At 38.6% G+C, this 17,137-nt stretch overlaps 1 protein-coding gene across 1 annotated transcript in view; it reads left to right on the forward strand.

Annotated features, from left to right (window-relative positions):
* Positions 1-15,717, forward strand: part of kcnn1a (potassium intermediate/small conductance calcium-activated channel, subfamily N, member 1a) — a 37,847-nt gene extending 22,130 nt beyond the window's left edge. The window contains exons 5-9 of the mRNA XM_079818632.1: positions 8,686-8,827; positions 9,287-9,397; positions 9,588-9,715; positions 11,504-11,573; positions 12,695-15,717. Of these exons, the coding sequence (XP_079674758.1) occupies positions 8,686-8,827; positions 9,287-9,397; positions 9,588-9,715; positions 11,504-11,573; positions 12,695-12,979 (736 nt within the window). The 3' untranslated portion in view covers positions 12,980-15,717. The remainder of the gene's footprint in view (positions 1-8,685; positions 8,828-9,286; positions 9,398-9,587; positions 9,716-11,503; positions 11,574-12,694) is intronic.
* The last annotated feature ends 1,420 nt before the right edge of the window (positions 15,718-17,137 follow it).

Raw genomic sequence — 17,137 nt, forward strand, 5'->3', positions numbered from 1 at the left:
ATCGCCTTCCGTATTCAACTTACGGAAAAAGTGTAGTGCCTCTAGCAGTTCAAAATCAAAATTATTACGCTACGTCTGACGACATTGCAAATGACAATTCAGTTTTTTTCCAATCTGGCTGAAGCTAGATATTTTACTTTATAAAGTTTTAAATATGGATATTTTTCTTACACAAACGCTTCGCTTCGGAAGGCCTTTATTAACCACCCGGAGCCGCATGGAGCAGTTATATGATGGATAGATGAAAAGAAGAATGTCATATACACCTAGGATGACTTGAGGTTGAGCAAATCATGAGCTAATTTTCATTTTTGGGTGAACTAACCCTTTAATACTAGTGACAGAATAAACACAAATGAACATCTGAAGGCATGTTGAAAGATACTTACTGAAGCGTGTCATATCTCGTGTAATCGCTCAATCGGTGTTCCAATGGCGGAAAGACATCAAGAAAACAGCTTGTAAACAATATGTCATGTAGCATTTACCTCAGGCATTCAGTGTCCACAGCTTGATAGTTTGCCAGAGAAATGAACTCTTTTGCTAAATATATGCACTATATTAGCCTATATATTCATTATATTTTACTTAACCAGTTAGTGATGTCTTGATTATTTCATGTATGTTTAAATTAATCTGTCATGAAAATGACACTCACTGTGTAAAAATGATTATATTTCAACAATGATTTTGGAAGTTAATGCAAAAACTGCCTTATGTGCAATTTACATGTTTGCATACAATTTGTTATTTGAGTGTTGATTATTATCTAAAGATAAATAGCAACTGAATTTAGGCTAATAGTTTGGGCTCTGTTGCAATATTATAGTAATGTGCAAGTAATGGCTCCCTATTAGTTTAAAGCATTAGCAGAGATTATTTTTTTTATCCTTTAGAAACTTTTAATTATAGTTGAATTAATTCAAAGAAAGAGACACAATTTGTTCAGTAAACCACTGTTTAATTAAAAAAAGGTAAAAAGACAATTTTATATTTAGTTTTCACCCCCCTGCTGTACCGAACCGTGACTTCAAAACCAAGGTACGTTCTGAACCGTCAGTTTTGTGTACCGTTACACCCCTAGGCAAGACATTAATATTACTGTGTGTGATTTCACTGATCTATATGATCTGTGCAGCAATATAATAAAAAAAATTATGCGTGGAAAACCGATCCAGAACCTTACCAGCAGCCATTACACCATGTAGCCCAAGACTGGTTTCCCACTGAAGCTAAGCAGGGCTGAGCCTGGTCAGTACCTGGATGGGAGACCAACTGGGAAAACTAGGTTGCTGCTGGTAGAGGTGCTAGTGAGGCCAGCAGGGGTCGCTCACCCTGTGGTCTGTGTGGGTCCTAACGCCTCAGTATAGGTATGGGGACACTATACTGCAACAAGTACCGTCCTTCGGATGAGACGTTAAACTGAGGTCCTGACACTCTGTGGTCATTAAAAATCCCAGGATGTCCTTCGGAAAAAGAGTGGGGGTGTAACTCCGGCATCCTGGACAAATTTGCCCATTGGCCCCTGTCCATAATGGCCTCCTAAAAATCCCCATATACTGATTGGCTTCATCACTCGGTCTCCTCGGGCGTTGGGGTTCTGGCGCAATATGGCTGCCGTCACATCATCCAGGTGGTGCTGCACATTGGTGGTGGTTGAGGAGATTCCCCCCTTCCATGTAAAGTGCTTAGAGTACCCAGAAAAGCGCTATATAAATGTAACAAATTATTATTATTTATAAATTGACGTCATTCTAAGCGAGTTTGATTCATAGATTCATACACTGATAATCTTTCGTCTAGTCCATGGTATGGCGCATTTATGCACTGACATTGAGTCAATCTTCACTGACTTAAGAAGACTGACATTTTGAACGGCTATACATTTAATTTGTGATCAGATTTTCAAAAGCTACGGCCAGTCATGCAGCCCACAGACGAATGGTGCAAAAAGCTGTCAGTGTGAATGAGGCACTAGAAATTAAGTATGCTTATATAATAGGGCTGGGTAAAAAGTATTTATTTTCAGATGAATTGCGATCTTGTTTTTAATAATCATGATATTGTTTCCTCAAGGATAATCCCTCTTGATAAATCATTTAATCTAAGCGCCAAGAGAGAAAGTTATATTTGACCAGTTTGCAGTGAATGTAATGTGTTAAAAAGGCGCGAGTTGGACTGCAATAATATACAGTGTAGTTCAATTCACAAACAAATGACCCTTTTAAATCAATTATTTTGAGTGAATCATAAACATACAGTGAATTTCTTTCATATATGAATGAAATGGAAATTATAATTGATATATGCCCAAATAAATTGCGATCAAATGAAAAAGAATCAAAATTAATTTTGAGTGCTTATGAATCAAAATTGAATCTGAACCGAGAAGTATGTATTGACACCCAGCCCTAATAGCCCTAATTAAAACAGTTGTTCCATCTATGCAAAGAAATGCTTTGCAAAAGAAAAGAGATGACAAGAAGAGGTGTCAGTAACTCTCATCTCTGTGGCAGAAAGATGGTTCACACTCCGAAAGGTGGTTCACAAAAGGATCAGTCTCTGGCCATATTTCACTTTGGTGAGTTTATAAGAGACTGAACAGGCAAAAGAAGAGTTTGGAGTGGTAAACGAGGTGAAGGTTTTGATGTTACACCATACCACTTCCCAGCACTCTGCACCCCAGTCTCATCGGCTGCAATGCACGACACGATGCTGCCCACACTCTGGTTTTTTCTTGCGTGAGTAATTTGCGTTGCGTGTGCGTGTCTATATGAACGAATGGGAGGTTTCGAGTGCGTGTGTGTGACTATAATTCACTGTTGTACTTTCTATTTCCCCTCTATGCTGCTCCATAGGGATGCCATGTGAGTCCTCGTTCTCTAGCCGTGGAAAACCTATCATTGTTCATTGAGCTGGTGCCACTGCTGCTCTAAGAGGGGGGAGGGGGTGGGATTCAGCAGCTCTGACCGAAAAAAAAAATACTCTAATAGACTAATTTATTGATAAAAACGAAGGAAAAAAAAAAAAACATGTGTGAATGTGGCACCATACGCAAAAGAGAAGTTTGTTGATAGCAAATGCACTAATGGTTTCGAAAGCTATGATTTGCGCAGCACTGTGAATCAAGCGTCTCTTTCTAAAGTGCTCAGGAGTAGGAGGGAGGGAGGAGGAGGGAGTTTGTGTTAAAATGGAGCAGCTCCTTCAAATCACCTTTACAAACAGGCCTGAGGGCAACTCTTTTTTTTTTTTCTCCGATTATTCCTTCAGCAGCTGTTATTGAACTGTAATACGCCCCAGCACAAAAGAGAGCTTCAGCAAAACCTGTGAAACAAACCTTTGAATACCTGATACATGTGCCTTTCTTTGCATCTTTGTAGTGTTCTAATGTAGGTTGCTACAACGCTCAGGTCAAACGTTTGATCGCACATTTGTTTAGCTTAAACCTAAACGATTACCACAGGAAATATGGGCAAGCAGTTGAAAAACACTGGGCTGCATGCTTATCCATGACAAATTGAGCACAAAAAGGTGAAATGTTGCTGTCCATTCTAGCACAGTCTCCTCAGAGACGAGAGAAAGCAAGGTTTTAGAATGCTAGACTACTGGGTTCCCACTTCTGGTAAACTATGAAACAGCATGGTAGTCTTCATGTTTACTGCTCTGTCGTCATTCAAAAGAGGCGCTCGTTTCTCCAAAGTGCTGCTAAATTGGGCTTTTTTACTGCACTTTTTTTCTTTTCTCTAAGCACACTGGCCAGCCCAAAGGGCAGAACGGTGTGAGACTGGACGAGCACGGAGTCCGTCTGGAATGGGAGGGACGGGAAAATGAAGGAAGGGCTGGGACATTAGAGGAACATTGCTGCTATTTGCAACGTTGGCTTATCATTCACACTTGAATTTCATGCACCTCCTGTTCATCGCTTCACATCTCTTGGTCCTGTTTCCGCCCCCTCCCTGCCCACTTTTCCCTGAATATTTTGCATGATTCAGGCAGTTTCCTTCTCTCAGGCCCTTTCCCCAAATGTACGTACAATTCCATGCATCATTCCATCTTTATCTCCTTCTCAAACAATAGTAGCTGAAAGTACAATAGCAGAAAGAAACGCATGATATCCTTAGATAGGAATAGAGCATTTCAGAAGGTGCATTATAGTACGATACCTTCCATTTTGTCAAGATGCTCCACAATATCTCCATGTATGCTGTCTTTAGTGCACACAGTTACTGGAGTGTTGTGTTAAGGATGGAAATCAGAAGATGAATAAACACCAGCTCACTGACAGCATATGTTTAGTTAATGCTAGAAGGACTGACGTGTCCTGCTGATTGTTTTACTTGTGCCCAAGGCATCTTACCTTTCTCCAGAGAATTGCAATATTGTGTCTCAACCTTGTTTGGTTTTGTCACACTGAGGCCTGTAACTTGCAGTGTGAGCAGACACTGAAGTAAACTATGTAAGGGAATATGGGACTAAACTATGGGATTATATGTGTTGGGCATTGCCACTGTGTGACAATTAACATTAGGGATGCATAATCGCTAAAATATCGGTTATTAACCGATGTCGGTGCTTTTTTTAAATATATTTGTACATTGAATATGTATTTATGCTTACTTATTTACCCTATTTTTATTTTTTGCACAATATATTGGTACCATATCAGTTATCATCTGATGTTGGTACTTTTATACTTTTTTTTGTATTTAATATATTTATATTGAATATTTAATTGTGCATAATCATTTCCCCTATTTTAATTTTTTTTTTTTGCAAAATATATATGTTAGTATTTTTTGTTTATTATTTGAATACGGCTATATTGAATATTTCATTGTGCATACTCATTTCCCTTATTTTTATTACTAGATTTCCACCATCTTATGCTCACATGAGTTGTCTTTCAAAACAATAATAATTACTAATTTACTAATTACACTGTCAAATGTAATCTTTAGCTAATTTTAAACTGAATATCCATTTTACATGCTGTGCATTTAATGGTGTGATGTCTAAATTCACTTCAGAATTTTATTATTGTCCATTTATGAATTATTGGCCATAACACGAAAATAATGATTGGCTCGTCAGTATTTGGGCATCCCTAGTTAACATAGTTAAATATGTTTAAATGGCTTTATATTTGCTCCATCATTGCATCCTTTAACCATGCTGTCAGGGTACGAGTCATTAAAGGTATGGGATTGCTGGGTCCTGTGAATTTTGCTACTAAACAACTGTATGGGGTTTTGTGTGAATTAGGATATGACGGGGATATTTGGGGAAAGACTTTTTTTTTAGATAGACTTCTTGATCTAAGTTGAAGGTGGTGCCAGCTCTTCTCCATTTTATGCCAGTATTGCATACAGTATATTGAGAGCTTTAAAAGGCCAGTATGTAGCTTTGTGCTTTCGATTATTAGCATTGAGGGAAATGTTAATGCACTTCTTCACTGTCAAAACAAAGGCAAGCTAATGATGAAGACAGTGTGCATAGTCATGATCAGACCTGCATTGCATATTCATGTTCATGTGTGCAAACAGACATACCTCACAGGATACGACCTCTTCTCAGAATCGTGCCATGTGAATTATTAGCATCTATTAGACTTCTGAGAGCAAGCATATTGTTGAGATAATTGTAGAATGCAAGTCTGATGTAAAAGAGGGTCTTCACCAGTGCTCTTCAAGAGTACATTCTGGTATGCCGAGACTTGTTATACCTCTGAGATCTGACACCAGCTTCAAAAAAGATCATTGAAAATGACTAAACCTATATGAGAATGGTTTGTGCCAGCACTGTGTGTTGTTTCACAATAGCTATGTAGCACATGGGCAAATATCCTAATTTCTGTGAGTAATCCCTCACTAGAACAAATTTGTAATAACTTGCATATACTGTGATCGACATGCATATACTGTGTTTTATTATAGGGGTTGTATTTTTGCTCTCAATATACTGGCTTATTCAGCATGCAGGATGTGGATTCTTCTTTAAAATGCCTGCATGGTAACTATGCTTTTCGCATGTGATAATGGGGCTCTCCCACTACATTGAACAATACAAAATTACAACGCTCCTGCTCTTAGAGCATGGCCACAGAGTTGAATTGTGCTATAGACCGGGGCAATTGATGGTGGCATGACCTCTCTTGTGTTTTGAGTATGCGGTCTTGGAGGGGATGTTGAGGAACATTTAACTTTTTTTTTTTTTTTAAATGCAATAAATGTGTTTGATTAGATACTGAATTAACATTGTGGGTCAGTCCGGCTACTCAATATGACTGTTGAAGAGCCTGGGCCTTGTTTTGTTATTGCTCATCAAAAGTGTTCCCATTGTATTAAATGCAGATAAATGTCTTCTGACCTGTGCTTAGCTCCTCCTTGACAGGCTGCTGACAAATGTTCAACCTCCTGCAGATATGAGGATGAGCTGCTAGCAATAGTCTAGTCTGGGGACAATAAGTTAGGTCAAATTGAATTTATCTCTGAGGATTTTTAAACATTTCTATAGCTGATCTGGATCTTGTGGACTGCATTTCACAGTCAAGCATTGCTGATATGCAAAGTGAAAAGTAACAGGATTTATTTGACCACTTGTGCTGGTTGTTTAATTTCCTATTGAAAATACATAATAATTAGTGTTTTAAAGGAATTTTTATAAATGTTTAATCACTTTGAATTTTATTATTTATTCATTCATTCATTCATTTATTTATTACGGCTCTCACTTTATAGATATTGCAGCAGAACATTTTGTTTTGAGTCTGGGAAGGTACAGAATGTTATATGGTCAAAAACATTACCATGTAAATATTTTAAATAATACTCTATTGTCTGGTATTTACTGCTTTTGGTCACTTTTCTATCAGTTTATGTTTTTTTCCCGTTATTTTCTTTATTGGGGAAAAAAATAATCAAAGACCTGGTGTTGAGATTACATTTTTCCAAATTCGACATACAGGTGTTGGTCATTATAATTAGAATATAATCAAAAAGTTGATTTTATTTAACTAATTCCATTCAAAAAGTGAAACTTGTATATTATATTCATTCATTACACACAGACTGATATATTTAAAATGTTTATTTCTTTTCATTTTGATGATTATAACTGACAACTAAGGAAAATCCCAAATTCAGTATCTCAGAAAATTAGAATATTGTGAAAAGGTTCAATATTGAAGACACCTGGTGCCACACTCTAATCAACTGATTAACTCAAAACACCTGCAAAGGCCTTTAAATGGTCTCTCAGTCTAGTTCTGTAGGCTACACAATCATGGAGAAGACTGCTGACTTGACAGTTGTCTAAAAGACGACCATTGACACCTTGCACAAAGAGGGCAAGACACAAAAAGTCATTGCAAAAGAGGCAGGCTGTTCACAGAGCTCTGTGTCCAAGCACATTAATAGAGAGGCGAAGGGAAGGAAAAGATGTGGTAGAAAAAAAGTGTACAAGCAATAGGGATAACCGCACCCTGGAGAGGATTGTGAAACAAAGCCCATTCAAAAATGTGGGGGAGATTGTGGGGCAGCTGGAGTCAGTGCTTCAAGAACCACTATGCACAGACGTATGCAAGACATGGGTTTCAGCTGTCGTATTCCTTGTGTCAAGCCACTCTTGAACAACAGACAGCGTCAGAAGCGTCTCGCCTGGACTAAAGACAAAAAGGAATGGACTGCTGCTGAGTGGCCCAAAGTTATGTTCTCTGATGAAAGTAAATTTTGCATTTCCTTTGGAAATCAGGGTCCCAGAGTCTGGAGGAAGAGAGGAGAGGCACACAATCCACGTTGCTTGAGGTCCAGTGTAAAGTTTCCACAGTCAGTGATGGTTTGGGGTGCCATGTCATTTGCTGGTGTTTTCTGAGGTCCAAGGTCAACTCAGCCGTATACCAGGAAGTTTTAGAGCACTTCATGCTTCCTGCTGCTGACCAACTTTATGGAGATGCAGATTTCTTTTTCCAACAGGACTTGGCATCTGCACACAGTGCCAAAGCAACCAGTACCTGGTTTAAGGACCATGGTATCCCTGTTCTTAATTGGCCAGCAAACTCGCCTGACCTTAACCCCATAGAAAATCTATGGGGTATTGTGAAGAGGAAGATGCGATATGCCAGACCCAACAATGCAGAAGAGCTGAAGGCCACTATCAGAGCAACCTGGGCTCTCATAACACCTGAGCAGTGCCACAGACTGATCGACTCCATGCCACGCCGCATTGCTGCAGTAATTCAGGCAAAAGGAGCCCCAACTAAGTATTGAGTGCTGTACATGTTCATACTTTTCATGTTCATACTTTTCAGTTGGCCAAGATTTCTAAAAAAAATCCTTTCTTTGTATTGGTCTTAAGTAATATTCTAATTTTCTGAGATACTGAATTTGGGATTTTCCTTAGTTGTCAGTTATAATCATCAAAATTAAATAAACATTTGAAATATATCAGTCTGTGTGTAATGAATGACTATAATATGCACGTTTCACTTTTTGAATGGAATTAGTGAAATAAATCAACTTTTTGATGATATTCTAATTATATGACCAGCACCTGTATATTCTACATATATTCCACCAGAAATGTTTGAAATAGTTTTGTCAGTTGGGCAAAATGTTCATAATTAAACTTTTAGCCTTTTTTCCACAGCCTGATTTAGATTTTCTGCCTATTCTGTTCTTACTATTCTAGGTATCATGACAAACAGGAAGTCACTAGTAACTTTCTTGGAGCTATGTGGCTAATTTCCATAACTTTCCTATCAATTGGCTATGGAGATATGGTCCCTCATACATATTGTGGGAAAGGGGTCTGTCTTCTCACAGGAATCATGGTACGTCTTTAAAAATGGAATTATATTTAAAGGTGCAGTCCGTAACTTTTTGCGCTGTAGTGGTTAATAAACAGAACTGCATGTGTCTTGCGGAAGAACATTGCAGCCGGAGCTACTTCTCTCTGTTTATGTCTATGGCGGGTCACGCAGGGACTGTGCTCCTCCGCAGCGGTTCCTACCAGACCGGTCTGAAATAGTCCCAATATAAACACTTATTATAAGTGTACCATAATTATTCAGGGTAAGACAAAAACACGGTATGGAAAATGGATTCATGTTGTACATTCTCATTATATAATTTTTGCAAATCTTGAACACAAAAAAAGTTGCGGACAGCAACTTTAAATGGAGTATTTCAAATAGAATTTAGTGTGCATTTGTGGAATTAACTTTTTTGTCCCATTTTGAGTGTTAATATTTATGTTGAAAACAGAAATTATTAATTATCTCTTCGTGTAGGGAGCTGGTTGCACTGCACTTGTAGTCGCGGTGGTGGCCAGAAAGTTAGAACTGACAAAAGCTGAGAAACACGTCCACAATTTCATGATGGACACCCAACTTTGTAAACGAGTAAGTGATAAGAGTATTTATTAGATAAGAATATGTGTTTGTATTTTTAACCAATCCTGATATTTGTTTGTTTTTTAAATGAAACTTTCTCTCAGTGCAAAAAATACAGTTTCTCTGGAAAATGCATAACGGTCAATGGTCATGTATTGCAATTCTGTAGTAATGTTGAATTTTCATCTATTTCTCCCAGGTAAAGAACACAGCTGCCAATGTACTCAGGGAAACATGGCTCATCTACAAACACACAAAATTAGTGAAGAAGATAGATCATGCCAAAGTGCGCAAACATCAGCGCAAGTTCTTGCAGGCCATTCACCAGTAAGCAAAATGTTTCTACACTTCAGAATTTTTGCAGGCTATTTATTGATGATAAACTGCAGATATGATTCATTGAACAATCAGTATGATTAAAAGCTAAAATGTAGTAGTAATTTTGTGGATATACTTTTATAATGGATGTTCAACTGTATGTTTTGTTTGTCTTCACTAATTCGAGAAACTACTGTTTCATGTTTTGAACGTTTTGGTTTTGTGTCTTTTTGTTTTTAAGGAACTGTTGTATATTTTCTAAAGTCATGTTGAATTAGAAGGGGCAGGTATTTGATAATCCAGTTCCCAAAATCACTGTCCCCCATATTGTATCATAAATTCTTGTCAATCAAGTGTCGAAGACATTAGGGTTGAGTTCTGAACCTTCTCAGGAGAATCAGTCAGCATGTTATTCTTTGTAATGTGATGATTGTCCTTCTCCCCTCTCCTTCCCCAAACCCTTACCTTGTGGTTATGGTTAGCGCAGTGTAATGGCTCACATGTTGTGTATATGTTGTGGTTTCTAAACTTGAACTGTGTTTTGTCTTCGTTCTGCTCTATCACTGCAGAGCTCAGAAGTAAGTTTTGTCCTCTGTGTTTTTCTCCCCACATCCTCCCTGTCTCTGTTTCATATGCATGGAGTCGGAAGCTGAATGCCGATTTTGGTTACCTATATTGCTTCTCTCCATTCTAAGTCTAGAATGAAAAAGATGCAACATTACTTAATGCTGTATGGTTTTATGTAACCTTCTGAAGGAGAAGCATCTTTGGAACTGTTGATTTGTTCATTTGCACCAAATCCATTATTCAACAGCGTAAACCTCTGTATTAACTTGCATTGATAGCCCCACCTCGTGTGTCCAGAGGACAGCTAAGCTCAGTATGTGGGACAGGATGTTCAGGACATTCATAAACAGCACCTTTAAACATTGACTTTCATTGAATAATCTTGCAATTAACCTCTATAGACTGTGTGTCTATAGACAAATGCATGTATTCGGTTGATGCCGTGTTCCCTTCCACCACAGGCACTAACTTTAGCTAAAGACATTTAGGGTCATCCAGGGCTTTGATGCAAGATGATATGGAGTTTTTGCATTAGAAAGAATGCTGACCATGTCCTGCATCTCCAGATTTTTATTTTTGGATACTCCAAAATAAATCCATTAAGCTTGAAAAGAAAAAATGCTAACATTTTTTCAAAGCTTGGCATTTAGCTAATGAATGACAAATCGGAGCGGAAGATTCGCATTTGTTTGATTTTACGACACTTAACTGGCAGGATATTAAGGCAGCCTTTCTTACAATGTCTCCTCATGGTCAGAGTCATCCCTGTACTCTTTCATAGTTGCTATGGCACAAATTAAAAAAAACATTCATTAACACATTCTTTTAAAATTTTGTTCAGAACCAAGCCCACAGCAAGCAATGCCATTCTCACAAGCATTTTCAGCGGTGTCACATATACCTCTACCTCAGCTGTTTGCCACTTCCTTTGACCTCATCCACAAACGAGGCTCTCGGATGGCTTTTTTTGTGAATGGTTGACGCGTGCCTGCAGGGGCAAAAGGAGATGTGTCATGTTTGAACGTTAAGTTAAGAGTTTTCTCTTCTTTACATTTCATAGATTGGGTTTGCATGACTGGTATGGCAAACAGGACTGTGAATGCTTGCATGCAGGCCACTCTCTCTCTATCCCTCATCCTTATCAAGTCTTCCTGACAGGAATCTGTTACTCTTCCCTAACGTCCCCCTCCTCCCAACCCCCCATCCCTCCATAACCCTGCCTCCTCCCAGGCTCCGCAGTGTGAAAATGGAGCAGAGGAAACTCAATGACCAGGCCAACACTCTGGTGGACTTGGCGAAGGTACGTTAAAGGCTTCGGGTCATGCACGTAACCATCTACATCTTCAACAAAATCAAATAAAATGTGAAAATAAAAATCGAATTAAAAGCCAGCTTTGTATTGGCCAGCTCCTGCGTCAGCATCACACGCACGCGTCGCGGTGCTCACATGAACAGCGTCGGCCAATACAAAGCCGGCGTTCTGACGTAGAACTTGGAAGCGCTGCACTGCAGTTACTAATGCTGAGTTCACACTGCCCGATTTTGACTCTCCTTCTGGTTTTTGCGAAATCGCTGACAAATGCCCAAAATCATAGGCAAATCAGTGCTCATTCACGCAAATTACAAATATGCAGTGTGAATTATCAAAGACACAATCTGAGAGAATCGTAGATGAGTCGCAGATGCCCTTGAGATATTTGGCATGCTGAATATCTGGACCTGTCAGCAATTCAAAATCCTGCTGTGAGAAATGTGTTTTGACTGAAAATTACATCAACAATAACTTACAGCCTTTTCGCTGCAAATCTTTTTCAATAACAATTTCAGTCTCGCTTGAGAACTCCGGTCTGACGCACACGAGATCTTCCGTTGTTTCCTTATCACATCTCACATGCGTTTATTTGTGAAACGTAGTTTGCGGACTGGACAGATTTGTCCGCGATTCTTCCTATTGTAAAGTCATTAAAATGCTACCCCAGATAGATAGTCAGGCAGTGTGAAAAGAACAGTGATCTGACTACTTTAGAAATTGTGCAATGTGAACTCGGCATAAGGTTGAACCACTGTAGTCACATGGACTACTTTAACAATGTCTTAACTACCTTTCTGGGCCTTGAAAGTAGCAATTACTTTGGCAATTGAGGGACTCAAACACAGCTTGTGCAAAAGATGCAAACATTCACTGATGCTCAAGAACTGGGGGGGGATTTTTAACATTATGAGCTGGGAAAATTGTACCAAAATTTGGTATCTGGGAAACATGCAAGTTTCTTCTAAAGTGTAGTCCTAAAGTAAAATATATATATATATATATATATATATTTAAACTAAATGTAGGAATAAAAGGATGGATGGATTGATATTCATTGATTCATTCATTGATTTCATTTGATCTCACCCTTTCTCTGTGCTATCTTTCAGACACAGAATGTGATGTACGACCTGGTGTCAGAGCTGCAGGAACGCAGCGAGGAGCTGGACAAGCGTATTGGCACGCTGGAGGACAAACTGGACGCAGTCACCGGCAGCCTGCAGGCTCTGCCCTGTCTGATCTCCCAAGCCATAACTCAGCAGCAGCAGGACCTCCTGGATGGCTTCGTGCACCGCTTCCGCCCCGCTTCGCTGGGCTCAGAACGCTCCTGGACCCCCTCCAGACGACGGCGCTCCCCTTCCACTGCCCCGCACACTTCCTCCGACAGCGGCTAACGCCGACCTGGACCTCCTCGCCGCTTCCAAAGGTCTCAGACTTAATCACGTGAGATGATCAAGCCGAGATTGAGGACTCGTATTAATAGTAGAGAAGAATTCAAAAATAGTAGATATATGGTTTATGTTTAGCCATTGTATGGCTGTTCAAGTTAGCTTTTTTGTAAAGCCCTCATATATTTACGAGACTGAGTTCAGGAAGCTGGAGTGAGTCCAGGAAACTGGCCCTTCAAACTGCGACACCATGGGGTCCACAGGAAGGTGAACCAACATAGACCACAAAGGAGCGACGCACCCACATGGAAGAGATTCACTGGTCCTATAAGACACCTGTGCCAGGATGAGCACCGAGAGCGCTTTGGGTGCTTTGCGATCACTTCAGCATTCAGCTGGAGACGGAGGAGCACATGACCTTACTACTGAGTAGAATAATGCAGGAATGCCAACCTTAAGGATTCAGTTCCCTTGCTCCTTTAAGGGAAATTGGGTGCAACTAACCTTTTTTAGTTACATATTGGCATGTTATTTTTTTCAGTGCCTGAATGTATAGATTGTTGAGGGTTGTCCATTTACAAATTTTGGAGCGCGTTTTTGTACAATGTTAACACAAGCATTGCATTCCTTTTTCAGATACATTCCTCTTGAAGACAATTAACTCGTCTGTCTTAACAAATACCATTAACTCTGTCGCAGTCTTCTCTTATTTTCCAAAGCCTTTCAATACTTCCATCGGTTAGGAAAGGAAGTGAGGAGGAATTGAAGGAAGGAAGGATAAAAGGGAAAGAAATCTAGGAAGGAAGGAATAAAAGAAGGAATTGTTTCTACTCAAGCTGGTAACACTTTCATTTTAACGAAATCTGAGCTTCCAGAAGTCTTCACATTACCGAGAGGCTGCGTTTTTGAATTTGAAATGACAGCACTGAGTGCTAAATGCTGTGGTAGGCACAAATGTATGACAGGACTGAGATTTAAACCTTGCATGTTTCAGTGCAAATGTGACGAATGGTTTATGGATGGTTTTTCAAACGTGTGTGTGTGTGCGTGTGTTCTTTTTTGTTTGATTTCATTTATTTTTTACACAGAGATTCCTTTTTAAAACGTTGGATAGTATTTTTAGAGTTGCAAATATAGCAGTGCAGTAATGTGGTAATGTATGTTTAATGCATTCCTTGTTCTACCTAAATGAATTTCTCGACCAAGCGATTGATGAATCAGTAAAAAATAGGACTAACACTAAACGAATCTTTCTATAATCATGAGAAGATCTTCTCTGAGAGAACACGTCTGATAGAGATGCTTATGGAAGACATTATTGTGGCTCACATTTGCACTTTTCAAAATATACCATTATGGCAGCTTAGATTAAAAATCTGTCTCTCCTGTTCACTTGTATTTTACTGACATCTATGGTTTTAAATAATCGCATAACCTTCAAACAACTGACAATGTTATGTGTTTGATGATGTAATTGTCACAGATTAGAAGCAATGGTAAATGACTGCAAACCATCGCATTGCAACTTGCGTTTGAATTTAACTTCGTTTTCCAACATCTGAGACGTTGTTTTAGCCATTTAATTCCGAGAATCTTTTTTGGAGACACCTAGTTAAGATCATGGGGTATTAATTATTTGTGCTCGATTTAATATTTATAAATGATTCGATTTTTTTATCCTGCAAGACATTAGATTTCTAACCAAAGTCTATAATTTAAAAACTAATGCATCTTATACAGCCTATGATCACTTGGAAATTAATTCACACACTCACTCAAAGACACAGACTTTGTGCACATTTCATGTGAGTTTGAAGCCAAATTCTCGCCAAAATACTTTTACTAATGCATGTTTGCTTTTTCTGATTTGCTTGTAAAACATTTGTTTGAAATATTATTCAATGAGAAAAAGACTTACATGATTTACCATTCGGAGATTTCATCACAACTCCTATTTAGCTTGATTCAGCCCTGTCAATACTGCGTTTAAGTCTTGTGTATTTTCAGTCCTCTGTTCTTGTGTACAAACGATGCCTAAAATTAGCAACTTTGCCAAACAATTATGACTACATTTAAACTGAAAACTTTGATGATGGAAAAAAGGATGGAGAATTCTCACAGCTTTCCTTGAAATATACTTGACAGTTCTAGCACATTTTGATAAAACAAAGATAAAAGACGAACTGAGAAAGCCAGTCATAACATTAAATTCCTAATGTAGACACAAATAGAGGAACAGACTGCTTTACTATTTAAGCTGCTGTTGATGACCAAAATCAAGTGCAATTTAGACGCTGATATATACAAATAATTTGATGATTGCATGGTTTTTAACATGACCATGACCCTTGTTCATGCCTTTCTCTCTCTTTCACTGTCAACACAGTCTAAATGTTGTGATGTGCCAATTATGAAGTAAGACTCAGATGCCTTCTGATGTCAAACACGAGTAGACGGGACACCAAATCACTAGAACGTATTTTATCGGACTACATCATTTAATTTCCTTTCTTGTTTATTTTTTCTTCCTAATTGCCTTTCTTTGTGAAATACCTGTGAATGATTAAATACAGAGAGAAGACTTGCATTTTGTATCCTCCCAGGTTGACTGTACATAAAGGCATGGGTTATCATGGTCTCGTATGTTGAGATCTTCTTATTTTGTTTACATAGAGATAGCCCAAGAAGCTACAGTGTGGACAAAATCTGCCCATGTTTCAGATAATAAACATCAAACTCTTGAGAAATACACTGTGGCACTGTGATATTGGATGAACGTTCAAATGAGGATGAAAACATGAAAGAGCCTATCAGAGCCGCCTTCTGTGGATAAGTGATATTAAAGTATACAGTAAAATTATTTTTAAATATCGTGTGAACGTCTTGTCTTAACAATTAAGTTGATATGCATTGCCTCATCCCTCATCAAAATAAATATATATTCTTGATGTGTTTGATGTGGTGTTGAAGGAGGCAGACCTAGATCCTGAAGTGTGAGAATGGTGCAGAGGGAGGCGATCCCAAAAGAGAGAAGAAAATGGGCCACATCAAGTTGGTAATGACAGCATGTGAGAGTAAGACATATGCCTATTAACAGTGAAGCGGACCTTATAAACATTTAATTGACGAGGAATTAAGCTAAACCACAGGCAACTGTCTTGGGACAAAAACGACCCTTTTGTAGGCCATTTTCCAAGGTGAATTAGCCTACAACACATATCGTTGACAGAACACAGAAAGATTGACGACCATTAAATTGATCACTGATTTAATTACAGCTGAACAGCATTTAAAGTGTTCTGGTAATTTGTGGTTCCTCGGATCGCCACACTTGCAGAACCCTCTGGAGAACCTCTAGCCCCCCTTTCAAAAAGGGCAGGTGTCCATAAGTTACATGAAGTTAAAAAGACTCCTCCAGTAACCTAATTAAAGGCTTTGATATGTACTGGAGCTCATTAAGCACATAATAGGACATTTAAGGGACCCTGTAAGTTCTCCACATGATTTCACCACGTGTGGCAATCTGAGGAGCCCAAAATGGAGTAGCCTATTTTAATTTTTCAATTATTTTTTTACACTTGCCAATTTACCATATTCATTTGGAATAACCCAGAGAAAGAAATGTGAAATCAGTTCAGGAGTATTGAAATATATGTGCCAGTACACTTTTTTTTAGGCCTCATGATCTCTTCTGCTAAAAGACAAAATACTGATGAAGCATTTCTTCTCCACAGCTAGTGGTAATAGTGTTTGTACAACACTTAAAATCCCTTTAGTAGTGTAGTGAGCAAATGCAAAGCAACATCCACAGTAAACTGACTGGCTGCTTCTGTGTTTACATGAAAAATCTGTAGGCTATAACTGCAACATTTTTCCTGCTGACTACCATATAGACTGTGACGCTTAAGCATTTCTTCATATGTTATGGAAATTATTTTACAGACAACATATAACAAAACATATCCATTTAAATAAGTAGCTTGCCGGACATTGATGCATGAGGAGATATGCTGGTCGATACTCCTCTACTGCCCTCTAGTGATTAGGTGCCGAATAACAGAATGTGGCTCGATGGCTCCACATGACAAGAAATACTTTTAGTTCATGAATTTTGTAGTAGTTACATGATTCCAGTGAAGTAAAGTCAGTAGTTTGGGATCATTT

Source organism: Gobio gobio (genome assembly GCF_949357685.1).
Source record: "Gobio gobio genome assembly, chromosome: 6".
NCBI lineage: Eukaryota > Metazoa > Chordata > Actinopteri > Cypriniformes > Gobionidae > Gobio > Gobio gobio.